The 14,030-nt window shown below is 37.9% G+C and overlaps 1 protein-coding gene across 3 annotated transcripts in view; it reads left to right on the forward strand.

Annotated features, from left to right (window-relative positions):
- Window positions 1-14,030, forward strand: part of LOC149805587 (uncharacterized) — a 228,397-nt gene that overhangs the window by 190,176 nt on the left and 24,191 nt on the right. For all 3 annotated transcript variants that reach the window (XM_089950221.1, XM_089950222.1, XM_089950223.1), the window contains exons 7-10: window positions 1,337-2,834; window positions 7,688-7,779; window positions 11,555-11,719; window positions 13,750-13,914. In XM_089950221.1, the coding sequence (XP_089806347.1) occupies window positions 1,337-2,834; window positions 7,688-7,779; window positions 11,555-11,719; window positions 13,750-13,914 (1,920 nt within the window). The remainder of the gene's footprint in view (window positions 1-1,336; window positions 2,835-7,687; window positions 7,780-11,554; window positions 11,720-13,749; window positions 13,915-14,030) is intronic.

Genomic DNA, 14,030 nt, shown 5'->3' on the forward strand with positions numbered 1-14,030 from the left:
TTGTTGCTATTCCTCCTGAAAAAGAAAGTCATATTGAGTTTGGATTTTCACTAGAAGACTTTTTATCATGGCTGGTTTGTGTGATGTCTAATGGATGGTGATCTCAGCATGGGTTTTCACTGAATGACTTTTAATGATGTCTGGTTGGTCCTAAATGAAAATTGTACTGCGCTTGTTATCTCTACTTTCTCCTGAATGGATGACCTATCAGCATTGGGTTTGAACTGAAAAACTTTTGTGGTATCTAGTTGATTGTAAATGAAAATAGTGTCAGTCTGACCTCCCATATCGATGTAGTGTCAGAAGACTTCTTATAATGACTGTTGGTCATAAATGGAAGTGGTATACAACTGTTACCCAGTGTACCTAGTTGCCATGGGAGCCATGTTGAAAATCTTACTGTTGTACCTCAAAAGTGGAAAGTTATATCAACATGGGATTTTCGCCACATCTTGGACTTAAAATCAAAATGGTACTGATCTGATGTTCAGTATAGCATCTATGGTGGTCATCTTGAAAATCTTGTTATCACTATTCTTCTTAAATGGAAAGTTATTTTGACATGAGGTTTTCACCATTTTTTTGATGTTGGTCCTAAAGAAAAATATGCAGAATTGCAGATTTGCCCTCAATATGGCCACCATGGTGGCCATCTTGAAAATGTTAATTTTTCTTCTCCCAAATGGTTGTTTATATCAACATGGGGTTTCAGCAGTAGACTTCTTGAGATACCTAGTTGGTCCTAAATGTAAATGGTGCAGATTTTTACATCCAGTATGGCTGCAACAAAGGCTCTATTGGGAATCTTGTCACTACTACTCCCAAATCGATGGTCATAGAGACGAGGATCTCACTGTAGGACTTCTAATGATATGTACTAGGTCCTAAATTAAAAAATCGTATCAATATGAAATCCAAAATCTTGTTATCACTTAAGAATATGAGAGATGGTTTCAACACAACACATTTGAAAGAAAAAATATTCTTTTCTTGAATTCCTTGAAATTCTTTTTGACCAGTAGAATGTCAGGGACACTCGTTCTATAATGTTCCACTGTTCTTTCATCATTCCATATCAGGAAAAATAAAAAATGTTTTCCCACTTTTATCTCTTGCTTACCTATGTGTAATGTACTTCTAATTCTTTGCAGCATAGATCTAGATCTCTTTTTACAATCTTTTCTAGCAGATTATGGTCATATTTCACATTTGTGCAGGAACAGATCTGTTTCTGCACTGTTCACAGTTTGGTTTTTTAGTTGGTATAGGTCTTGAATCTTCAAGCCTAATGTTTTTTTTTTTCTATCTAAACCTTTGATATCTTGTTTACTTACAGGGTATCTTCACTGGAGGACAATACATTGACTTTTCACAACATATTGCTCGTCTGAGGGAAGATTGCACAGATGATGATGACGACTTCCAAAATGTGACTGGAAGCAGTGCAGATGACAGTTTTCATTTCAATTTGCGTGGTGATTTTATCCAGTCCCCACCACAGTTTGATAGCACCACATCCTTATCACCAGATTCAGGAAACAAGAGCGATCACAGTTGCAAGGATAGTGCTGTAGTTAGTGAGAACGAGCATAAAAGCTCGGACATGTCCGAGAATTATGCAGATCTCTCTGTCTCTACAGGAAGTGATTCTGATCGAGAGTTTCTGCGTCACCTCCGAATGCGTGGAGAAAGCAAGGATATTGGTTATGGCAGTGAGAGTCAGTCAAATGATGAAGTTGAAATGCGACAGCGTGGAATTGCATTCTCAGGCATCAGCACTGGGGTGCGCAGACAATCTAGGGAATGCGGAAACGGTGCTGCATTCTATGCAACAGTAGCCATTGACACTGGGTCAAGTGAGAGGAGTGAACAAAGCGAGCCAAATGTGGAGTCACAGACACACACAACTGATGAGTCCAGCAAGGAACTTGTACCTGAATTGGATGAGTCAGAAAGGGAAGACATAAAGTTTCTCATTGACCATGCAGAGGAAATGGTTAAGAAAGGCAGCACATATGGGCAACAGTCCCAATCGTCACCAAAAAGACTAAGTCCTGTTGCCCTCTCGACAAACACACCAGCTGATGATTGTAGGAATGTTAAGTCACCCAAAGTGCAGATGGTTGATGCAGCTGTAGGAACTGAGACTGTGGAGAGCTCATGTGATTGTGATGCAAGTGCAGAGGACACTAGTGAATCGGATGATGGAGAGAATTTCTCAACTGCATCTGATGATGCTGCTGATACTATTTTTGACAGTGTTATTGGGGAGGAGTATACATCAGATGAAAAATATGCTAGTCGAGATAATATCTTGTTGCCAAGGTTTTGTGACACATCATCTCTGCGCAGAAGATTAAAAGGTCCAGCCAAGGATCGTCCTTGGAGCGTGATTGAATTGAATACAGCTCCCAGCACAATCGATTCAAAGCCTTTGTCCACATCAGAAAGTGCCATTGACAGACTTGGTAGCAATCTCAGTGACTCTGATACACCCGTCAAATTGTCTCAGTCATCTAAATCATCCACATTCCCTCAACGCACAAAACGTGCTCGCACTATACATAGAACTTTATCAGCTCAGGAAAGCAGTTCTCCACGATCTCAAATTGGTGCTAAAAGAAAACTGGACTATAAAATGACTCAAGAGGACTTGTCAGGTTGTGTTGATCACTCAGGAACTTTAACATCAGTGCCTTTAGAACATGTGGGGTTGTCAGACGATGATGATACCCCTATGCCCAGATCAGCAGATGGAGGGTCACTTATGCTTGAGCTCCAGAGTGCCCGCTTTAGATCCAGTGGCAGCAGTTACTCGGAGACTGAAGGTCCCAGTAAGTAACTTATTTTAGTCATTGATTTTTCTCTTTCTTCCTTCCTATGTGAAATGGACATAAAATGTTTGTTGCAACTGCCTGTTCATCCGTTTTGTCTGCCTTTTAATATGTATTTTGGAAGGACTAATATGGAGACCAATTTTAAAAAGATCTATGTCAAGTTTATTTTTACCTTTTGTGTTGTGGGGGTTGGATGGGTGAGTGTGTATATAGCACTTCCAATGTTCTTCTGTCATGTTTGAAAGATTCTACTTACTACCATTATCTTTATTTTATTTACCTTTTAGTGAATTGAACATATTTAACATTTATGTTCTATTTTCTTGTAATTCATTATTAGCTTTACTGGTCATGGAGTAGATGAGGTTTGTTGTGCACTGTCCATTCATCCATTAGCAACAGCTTTGTTATTGATTCTCCTCATAAATTATTTGGAGGATTGCCATGAAACTTTAGACACATTCATCCCATGGTCTAGATGGTCCTAAATGAAATGGTGCCATTTCAACATCCAGTATGGTCTCCACAGTGGCCATTTTGAATTCTTGTTCTTGCTACCTCTTCTGAATGGATGGTCATATTGACATGGTGTTTTCACTAAAAGACTTTTTATAACGTGGAGTTGGTCCTTAATGAAATTGGGGCTGAACTGATGTCCAGTATCTGCCACAGCTCTCATTTTGAAAATCTTGTTATCTCTACTTCTGTTCATATCAACATTATGTTTTCTCCAAAAGACTTCTTATAATGTATAGAAATAGTGCCAATCACTAGTGAATATGGCCATCATTGCATCCATCTTGAAAATCGTGTAACTGTTTGCTCACCAAAATTGGAATGTCATATTAACATGTCATTTCCACCAGAAGATTTCTTTTGATGCCTTTTTGGTCTTTAAAAGTTGACATCCAATATGTCCACCACAGCAGCTAATTTGAAACTCTAGTTATACTGAAGAATATCAAAGATGGTTAAAACACTAAACAGCAATAAGAGAAGAAAATGGTCATATTTTGGAATCTAGGAAATTCATTTTACCCAGTAGAGGACTCTTGATACATTTGTAATAATTTTCTTTTAGTTGCCACCATGTAGACATATTTGTGGTGAGGTACTGTTAAACTATAGACACATATGTCCTGTACATAAATCTCAAAACTTTTTGTTTATGCTAATTCCAAATTTTGTCATTGATTTAAAGCAAAATAGGTTCAAGACTTTATATTAGAAATACGTAGGCGTGTTCGTTCCAGAAATGAAACAAGGGTGTACCACTGGCCTCCTGCTCAGTCATGCATTGGGTCAGTTTTGGAGAGAGAAAATGGGTTGCCAATATCTTTACATATGTATTCTTTTCTCAAGAAATTCAAATACATATAAATAACGCCAGCACTCATTTTGTGGATTTATTAATATCTGCGTTGATTATTCAGAGCTAGCTCTCTTGGCCTTATCTCGAATTCTAGAAATTCTTTTCACTTTTTTCTGCAAATGACTTCTTCTCGCAAGATTTTTTTTGATTTTGTGCACTGAAACCACACTCAGGATAGTGTCATGCTGCCTTCCGTGAGGAATGAGTGCACTGCTGATCACAATATAGCATGATGCTGCCTTATACATGTATGAAAAAGGAAGTGCGCTGGATTGGTCCCCACACTCTTTCCTTTTATCCCAATGAACAGAATGAGGCCTTCCACCTCAGGGTAGTTCGTTCCTTTTGGGGTACTGGATCCTGTACCCATAGTAGAGGTCATGCTGCGTCTCGTAGTCATCACCTCCTTTTCAAGTGGCATCCACTAGGACAGCTCAAGTGGTGCCTCCTAACAGGCCATCTTTGATGAGGAGGAGTAATTGTGGTCCTTGGTAAGGAGGTAAGTGGCCTGCCACCTATTACCAGTGAACTTGTGCAAAAACCATCTGGTGCATAGCCCAGTAAGATCATTTCTATTTTTTTTAAATAACATCAGGGATTCATCCACAACCAGATATCATGCTTCTTCCTTGTTCCTCTGTTAAATATCAAAATAATGTCTATGGTCCAGGACATCACTGTCAAGAATAGAAGATGGTCCATTTCCACCTCTACCTTTCGACCTATGATCTATGCCTCGAGTTACCAGATTCTTTGCCAAAAGTGGGCCATTAGACTAACCCAGTTCAATGTGTATGTATTTCAACAGGAACTTGGTCATGCCTTCCCCTTAACACATTAACCCCTAGCAACGACTTTACAAGGCAGGAGGTAGTAGCCTACTGCCGAGCTCTGTAGCATCATGGTCATGCATGATACACTAAAGTGGGTGGTATTACAGAAAGATAGACAGATGTAGCTCTACAATAGTACCAAATAATCTGGAATATCTAGTTGCACTACAAAATACAGATATAAAAACCTCATTTTTTGAACCCGACTTTTTTTAACGCAAAATTTGCCCGTGGTTGGAATCCGATTTTGTGTCTGGATTTTATACTTTTTTGTCTCAGATCTAAGGCAGACCGGTATGAACTGCAAACAGACAGATGAGCCTTTGCAAAATGTAGGATAAGATGGGCATTTGGAATAAAGAGTGGTCTCCATACAAAAATAATGGCTCCGTTTAGCAAATAAAAAAATTAAAAATTAAAAAAAGTCCAACTTTTAAACTTCTGCTTATGCGCGAGTCAAATAGCCAACGAAAAACGATGTTTCTAACACAACTAGGCAGTATGTTATTGAAAGATGACTGGGGATTTGGTGTTTGAGTCTGTTCAGAAATAGCTTTCAAAATGTGTTTCCTACTTGATTTTCAGGCAAAAATGACCAAAAGCTCCAGGGGTTAATGTGTTAAGACAATTGAAGCTTTGGAGCAGAATGTCTGGCTTCTGGTCACCGTATCTTCCTATGCTGACCTCTTCTCAGCTCCTTAGCTTACTCTGCTGAAGGAGACTGCTCTGAACCCAGCTGCATTACAGCACACGTGGCTAGATCTTGACATTCATCTTCTATCGCTATGGCTTTATCAATGAAATTCTTCAAAACCTTCTTAAGACTACTTCTTTGGAAGCTGCGTCCCTCATAGTCGGACTCATCCCTACTGTGGCTTCATAGTGTTTGAATCATCATCAACATTGATCTTTCACATCCACTTAACCGTTCTAGTGGCCTAGTGGTTAGAGCATCTGCCTCGGAAGCAGGAGGTCATGGGTTTGAACCCCAGCCAAGTCATACCAAAGACTTACAAAAAAATGGTACTAACATCTGCCTCGCTTGGTGCTCAGCAATAAGAGGTTAGTGTTAGGACTGGTCACCTGGTGTCAGGATAATGTGACTGGATGGGACATTATGCTACATGATTGCGGCATGATGCCCCAATCCAGATCACACACACACACACACTCACATCCACTCCTATCCCATCTCATATGGCCAGGAAGAATACTAATGTGCGCCCCCCTCTGGGGCCATCCACTAAATTTTCAAACAGACACAGCCTCAGTCAGATGTGCAAAGTCGGATGAAACCTCCTTGCCAGTAAGGTTCATGGGATGGTTATCATCAAAGAACCACTAGAAGGAAATTCTCAAACCCACCTTTCTTTCCCGAGGAATGGGGAGAGGGGTAACTAGGGGCTTTCACTCTCCTGCCCTGCATTCCACTCCCAAACATCTACACAGATGTTTGTCTAAGCCTTTTTTTTCCAGAGGCTTAGTTAAGCATCACAGACATTGGGTGTGTCCTTTCTGTTGTGAGTGAGGGTTACTGCATTAGTTCAGTAACAACCCACTCTATCAAGAACCCCATGCTTTTTCACCAGCCTTATCCGGTAACATTATGGAAAGAAGTGCTGAAAGGCCAGTCAAGAGGGTCCTGAATTATTATTTTCCCACTTCTGGTCATCAAGAAAAGCAGGAAATTTCATATCATAACTGATCTCTTTCTACATTAAGCTGGTTTCTTCTGGAACAGCATTTCAAGATGGAGACCACTTTGTCAATCCCAGCTGCAATGCATCTTACAGATTGCATGCTGTCTATTGATGTTCAGAATGCCTATTGCAGCACATCCCAATATTTCCACCACATTGCAGTTTTGCAGGAATCAGGTTTTCAATTCTGGGTTCTGCCGTTTGCAATCACTACGCCCAGAGTATTAATCCAAGTTATGGGAGTAGTAGAAGCATACCTTTGATTACATGGAACCTCGATTCTTTAGTACTTCAACTGGCTGATCCACAAAATTTGGGTTCATTCTCTCTGTCAGGATCTGTTCTGTGTGTCTACAGTAGCTCAGTTGGGCATCTTATCAAACCTCAAAAAGTCAGAGCACATTCTCTCTTGGGATTTTGTTTCCATGGGAATGGACATCATCATGAACCAGAACTTAGTCGCTGTGCTGTGGGATCTCATAGCAATAATCCTGGCAATTATAAAGGCATTATGAGCAAAAACTTAGTTGCCTGGACATTTTTAACACTGCCTTTTGGAAACCTTAACCACTACTGCTGATCTGCTTCTCTTGGGATGTCCCCAGCTGCACTTTTTACATTTTCTCTTTGCTTAATTCTCCATGAATCTGGATGAATTGTCCTTATTCATTAATGATCTAGAAATGAAAGCTGTATTTGTAGTTCTGTAAGGGTGCATTTTAACAGAGTAAGGGGTCTATGTGTCATGGTCTCTTCCAACAACATGCTGTAGCATGTCTCAGACATTAAGTGTGAAGTTAATTTGATTTTAAAAAATTTCCTGCATCTCCATCTTTGACCGTATTGCGTAGCTGAATTGGAATGTTGCCCAGCATATTGTGTAAATTCCTCAGGAGAAACAGGACACATGCAAATAAATTTTGTTCTTTTTCTTTTCCCCAACAGTTGCAGAAGACTATGAGACTGTACAGTCAGAAGCTGATGATCCAATGAATGATGCTGGTTCCTTCTCAGAAACAGCATGGGATAACTACCAGGTAAAAGATGCATTTCCACATTCTGTGGCTTTCAGGATATAAATCTGTGGTAACAAGCACAGTGTAAAGAGGAACATGTTGAATATACCATATAAACTCACTTATAAGATGAGTTCAGCTTCAGACTGCAAAGATGCAGATCTGCCATAAATTAATGCACTGGCAGATATAGGTCTATGCAGTTTGTACAGAGTAATCCGTAGAACAAACAGCACAGCCCCTTATTTTCTGGCACATTATGTGACAACAGATCCAGGTCCACATTGCTTGTAGCTGGATACACCTTATAGGTGAGTATGTATATACAATTCTCAATCCTTAAGTTGCAGACTTGAATTTTTTGCTTCTGTTACATCAATAGCGAAGGCAAATAGTTTTTTCCTTATCAGTCTGTGGTTAAGTATATAGAGTTTTCCTTGTCTGTCTGTGGTTCAGCATAGTGTTTTCCATATCTGTCTATGGTTAAGCATATAGTGTTTTTTTATAGTGACAAAGTACAAACCATTAGAGAAAAGCTTGACAACACAATTTCAGTTGACTCGTCACCATACAGTTGAGATACAGAATTTCAGCGGCAACCATTTGCAGCATTTGAACCTATGGATTTAGTACGTATAGTCGTGATGAAGAGTGCACCAGAGTCATGTAAACTTGATCAAATTCCAACATCACTGCTGCTTGAGTGCTTAGATCCAGTATTGCCTTCATTAACTGATGTTATTAATACCTCTCTCTCATCTGGGGGAATTCCCATCATTTTTCAAAACTGCCATCGTAAAGCCTCTGCTGAAAAAACCAACACTTGACCATAACAATTTAAAGAACTACCGCCCAGTTTCTAATCTCCCATTCATATCAAATATCTTAGAAAAAGTTGTTCTATCCCAGCTTGTATTGCATCTGAATTCAGACAGTCTTTTTAGAAATGTACAATCTGCATATCGCCCTTGCCACAGTACTGAAACTACTCTTCTAAAAGTTGTTAATGACATTCTCTCTGCTTTGGATAGCAGAAAGATTACAGTCCTCACCCTCCTTGATTTCTCTGCAGCATTTGACACAATAGACCATGATATATTACTTCACCGTCTCCAGCCTGTATTTAGCATTCATGACACAGCCTTGCTGTGGTTCTACTTGGTCAACAGGACACAAATTGTGTCTGCAAATGGAATACACTCCAGCCCAGTTGATCTATGTTGTGGTGTACCACAGGGGTCTGTTCTTGGACCTGTTCTCTTCATTCTATACACTCATCCACTCTCAAGTGTCATAGATCATCATCCAGTGTCTCACCAAAAATATACAAATCTAGCCACCCAACTGAAGTTGATGCTACCATCCAAGGTGCATTTCTGATGTGTAATCATGGAGGACATGTAACAAGCTGCAGATGAATGATGATAAAAATGAGGCCATTCTGATCACAACACGAAGACTTTCTCATTCAAATCCTTTACCTCAAACAATAAATATCAGCAATCCAACATTAAATTCACACAGTCAGTAGGAAACCTAGGTATTACTCTGGACAGTACTCTCACATTGCACCAACATGTCATGAACATATGCAAGGCTGTATATCTTGAGCTGAGACACATCAGCTCCAGTCGCAAAAATATCTTTAAGTTGATGCCACTAAAACACTTGTGTGTTCATTAGTACTTTCAAGACTGGACTATTGTAACTCAATTCTGTCTGGTTCATCTCAATATCTACTCCGGAAACTTCAAAAAGTTAAAAACACAGCTGCTTGGATCATTCTTAGAGTACCATGATCAGAGCACACCTCCCCACTGCTCTGTACCCTATCCATTCGATCCAGAATCAAACAAAATTTATTCTCTGAGCTACAATTCACTGACAGACTCAAGCCCAACATATCTATCCAACCTCACCCATGTGTACACACCAGCAAGTTACTTATGCTCGTCTTCTGACAATCATATACTCATTATTCCCACTATGAAAATGAAGTCATGTGGACATCGTTCTTTTGCATACCAGGGCCGGGAATGTGGAATGAACTTAGACACAAAGACACAGTTATTCCATTCAAGAGTACTCTTAAAACTCACCTATTTTGCCTGCAAGAACAATCTTAAAGACGTAATAATGCTTCCTACCTTAAATATTTTCAGCAAGTTTTTTTAATGTTTTCTAATATAATGGTGTTTTCTTTTTGGGAATCATATCATTATATGTTTTTTATGTTATAGATGTTGTCTAATGTTTTTAAGCGCTTAGAGCTTCTAAAGATTAGGTGCTATACAAAGTCATTATTATTATTATTATTATTATTATTATTATTATTATTATTATTTTTCTTTGTTTATCATTTGTTAAGCATATAGTGTTCTCCTTGTCTATCTGTGGTTCACCATAATGTTTTCCTTGACTGTGGTTAAGCATATAGTGTTTTCCTTGACAATCTATAGCTAAGCATATAGTGTTTTCCTTGTCAATCTGTGGTTAAGCATATAGTGTTTTCCTTGACAATCTATAGCTAAGCATATAGTGTTTTCCTTGTCAATCTGTGGTTAAGCATATAGTGTTTTCCTTGACAATCTATAGTTAAGCATATAGTGTTTTCCTTGTCAATCATTGGTTAAGCTAATACTGTTTTCCTTGTCAATCTGTGGTTAAGCATAGTGTTTTCCTTATCTGTCTATGGTTCAGCAGTGTTTTCCCTTTCTGTCTATGGTTAAGCATAGTGTTTGCCTTGTCGATCTGTGGTTAAGCATATAGTGTTTGACTTGACAATCTATGGTTAAGCATAGTGTTTTCCTTGACAATCTATGTTTAAGCATATTGTGTTTTCCTTGTCAACCTATGATTAAGCATAGTGTTTTCCTTGGCAATCTGTGGTTAAGCATATAGTGTTTTCCTTGTCTATGATTCAGCATATAGTGTTTTCCTTGTCAATCTATGGTTAACCATATAGAGTTTTCCTTGACTGTCTATGGTTAACCATATAGTGTTTTCCTTGACTGTCTATGGTTAACCATATCTATCTATGTCTATCTTTGGTTCCTTGTCTATGCAAGATTCTTTATTATTTACTGGTAAAGCAGTCATCAGTATCACAATGCAGTTGTACAAAGTAATGATTTATTTCCCCAAGAATAATTCAGACCCTGTTTTTGTGTCATATAGAAGCCATAGCACCAGTCAAAGGTGTCAAAAAAATATGACTAATGGACAATGATTGACTAGTCATCCAAGATGAGAAATTTGATAAAGTGGCTTCTTTGTTTATACATTTGTTCATTATTGTGCCCATGTTGCAATAAAACACAGTGGATAAACTGTTATCTGCACATATGATCTATAATAATGTATCCTTTTGTTATCACCCTTGTTCAGTTCCTGCCTCTCATTTTCTATTGAATTGTCTTGCAGCTGTTAAGAGTAGACAGTTGTACCAGACTAATCTCAGTTCAGTACCAAATTGTCACCAGTTTTAACTCTGAAGCCCAATAGTTATTTTCATTGCTAGAAAGAAAAAACAAACTTTATTAGCTTAAGATCCAAGAAAATAACCCCTTTTATTTGAAATGTGAAGTTTTCAAATATTTCAGAATTTAGCTAATACATCAAAAAAAATTTACTTATATTTTCAAGTATAATGAGATCATGTACTTTCTTGGTGAGTGATATTTAGTATGCTGATGAAATTCAAGATTTTTTGCACTGTAGATTTTTAGATTTTATTGCAAGTAATTTTAAATGAAAGACAATCTCTGGATTTTGAAATGTTAAATTCTCCACTCAGGCCCCCTTGTACCCCACTGGCAGTGAGGAGCCCACAGAAGAGGCACTCCCATGGGAGCCACAGGATATGGAGTTTGATGATGAGTTCAGTCTTCCACAGAACACCATCCTTGCTGAACTAATAGCACGACGAGGAGAGAATGAGAAAAAGACTCGACCCATGCTGGTAAGCTCAGTTCCATCCATATTTACAATTTTTATGTGACCTGAGATTGGGTGTTGTTATAGAGGTAGGGGTGTACAAAAATCTTCATGTGCATCGATCCTTACACCATCATACATGCACCTATCAGCAGATCAGTGTGCTTCTGCAATCATTATGGGAGTTTGACTTGCAGCTGATACATTGTAGGACAAAATCTAGTGGACAGTTTTTAATGCATCACTCATATATATGACACAACCAGGATTTCAAACCAATAGATATCAACATTTAGATCAGTTGATTGGCTTCAGAACCAATGTATATCTTATCAGAATAAATTTTACATTTTATGTGGGGTGTTGAAAACAAAATGTATGCATTTTTTGCCATATTTCTTCTATTCTTACTGTAATAAATCAGTTAAGTTTTCAGTGTGAATCAGATTTGGGTTCTGATAGAAGATGTTACAATAATAATTAATTAATAATGGGTCAGCATATTGTCATTTAATGAAAGAGTAAGAGTTGTCTATCTTTGTAGTTTACTGCAATTATTTCCTTTTATTATACAGTATTATTTTTCCTTTACAAGATTATGATTGGGTGACCAGTGATGATATTCACTGTCATTAGTAAGCTTCACCCTTAACTAGCTACAACAAGTGCCTACGTTGAGGACAATTAATCACGGAAGTTGATATACTGTACTATTCACACTACTCTTGTTAATTGCTGGAGAGATTTTCAGAATACTTTGCCCATGTATATATCATGACTAGATGGTGTATCATATTCCATAACCATGTATATATCATGACTAGATGGTGTATCATATTCCATAGCCATGTCCCCTTCCTATGGTCCTATGTATGTATCATGACTAGATGGTATACCATATTCCATAACCATGTATATATCATGACTAGATGGTGTATCATATTCCATAACCATGTATATATCATGAATAGATGGTGTATCATATTCCATAACCATGTATATATCATGAATAGATGGTGTATCATATTCCATAACCATGTATATATCATGACTAGATGGTGTATCATATTCCATAGCCATGTCCCCTTCCTATGGTCCTATGTATGTATCATGACTAGATGGTGTATCATATTCCATAACCATGTATATATCATGACTAGATGGTGTATCATATTCCATAACCATGTATATATCATGAATAGATGGTGTATCATATTCCATAACCATGTATATATCATGAATAGATGGTGTATCATATTCCAAAACCATATATATATCATGAATAGATGGTGTATCATGTTCCTTAACCATGTATATTATGACTAGATGGTGTATCATATTCCAAAACCATATCCCCTTCCTATGGTCAAAGTCATGAAGATCTTAAATGAAATTTTGTGTCAGGAGTAAGTGTTTTGAACCACTGAAAATATTGAAACTTAACCCAAATATATATCATGATTAGATAATGTATCAGGTAGCATATTCATGACCTTTGCCTCAAGGTCAAGGTCACACAAGGGAAAAAGTTAATTTTGTGTCTTGTATCTTTATCTGGACTATAGCTTTCAAACAAGTGAAGATATTATACTGAAACTTTAACCAGTTATATTTCCTGACTGGACAGTGTTACACATACCATGCCTCAAACTCAAGGCCTTGGCAAGTGGAAATATAAATAGTGATCTGTATACATTTATTGGTATAACCTCAGAACAAATGAAGATATTGTAATTAAACTTGAGTCTGTTATATATCTTGACAGTTTTCTCACATATACAATTATAGTTGGTCCCTGTTTCAAGGTCAAGGTCACAACAATAGATAATTAAATATGGCTTGTTTCCTTATCCATGCTGTCTGTGCAGATAGTTTGAAACATTATCGAGGTCCACACCTTATCATTCAGTAATCTAGTCCCTATCTCAATGGTCAAGGTAATTAGTAGAGTAAAAAGGTCTCCAGACAGATGTATCATGTAAAGTACTCTTGTTCACTTGTGTAGAAAATTTTGGACATTCTTATTAAGCTTCCTTTCTCTTTCTGTCTCCATAGGTACCATCCAGCTCAGTGAATTACGAAGACAGTGATTCTGACATTGAGGACCTTCACCATGTTCTTGAGGAATCACGTACGCAGCTTAAAGTTGCTGACCACTCTCTCAGGAAAAAACGCAAGGACTCCATGGGCACTGGCCTATATCTGAATCCAGGGAAATATGTGAGTTGGTTGTATAAGGACATGAATTATAAAAGGAGTTCAGAGAGAATCCTCATGTGTATAACAATCTTGTCAATATTTTAATGCATTCATGGATCATTTCTTGTTGGGACAGT

The sequence above is a fragment of the Sinohyriopsis cumingii genome, chromosome 2 (genome assembly GCF_028554795.1).
Source record: "Sinohyriopsis cumingii isolate HCF-2022 chromosome 2, ASM2855479v2, whole genome shotgun sequence".
Lineage (NCBI taxonomy): Eukaryota > Metazoa > Mollusca > Bivalvia > Unionida > Unionidae > Sinohyriopsis > Sinohyriopsis cumingii.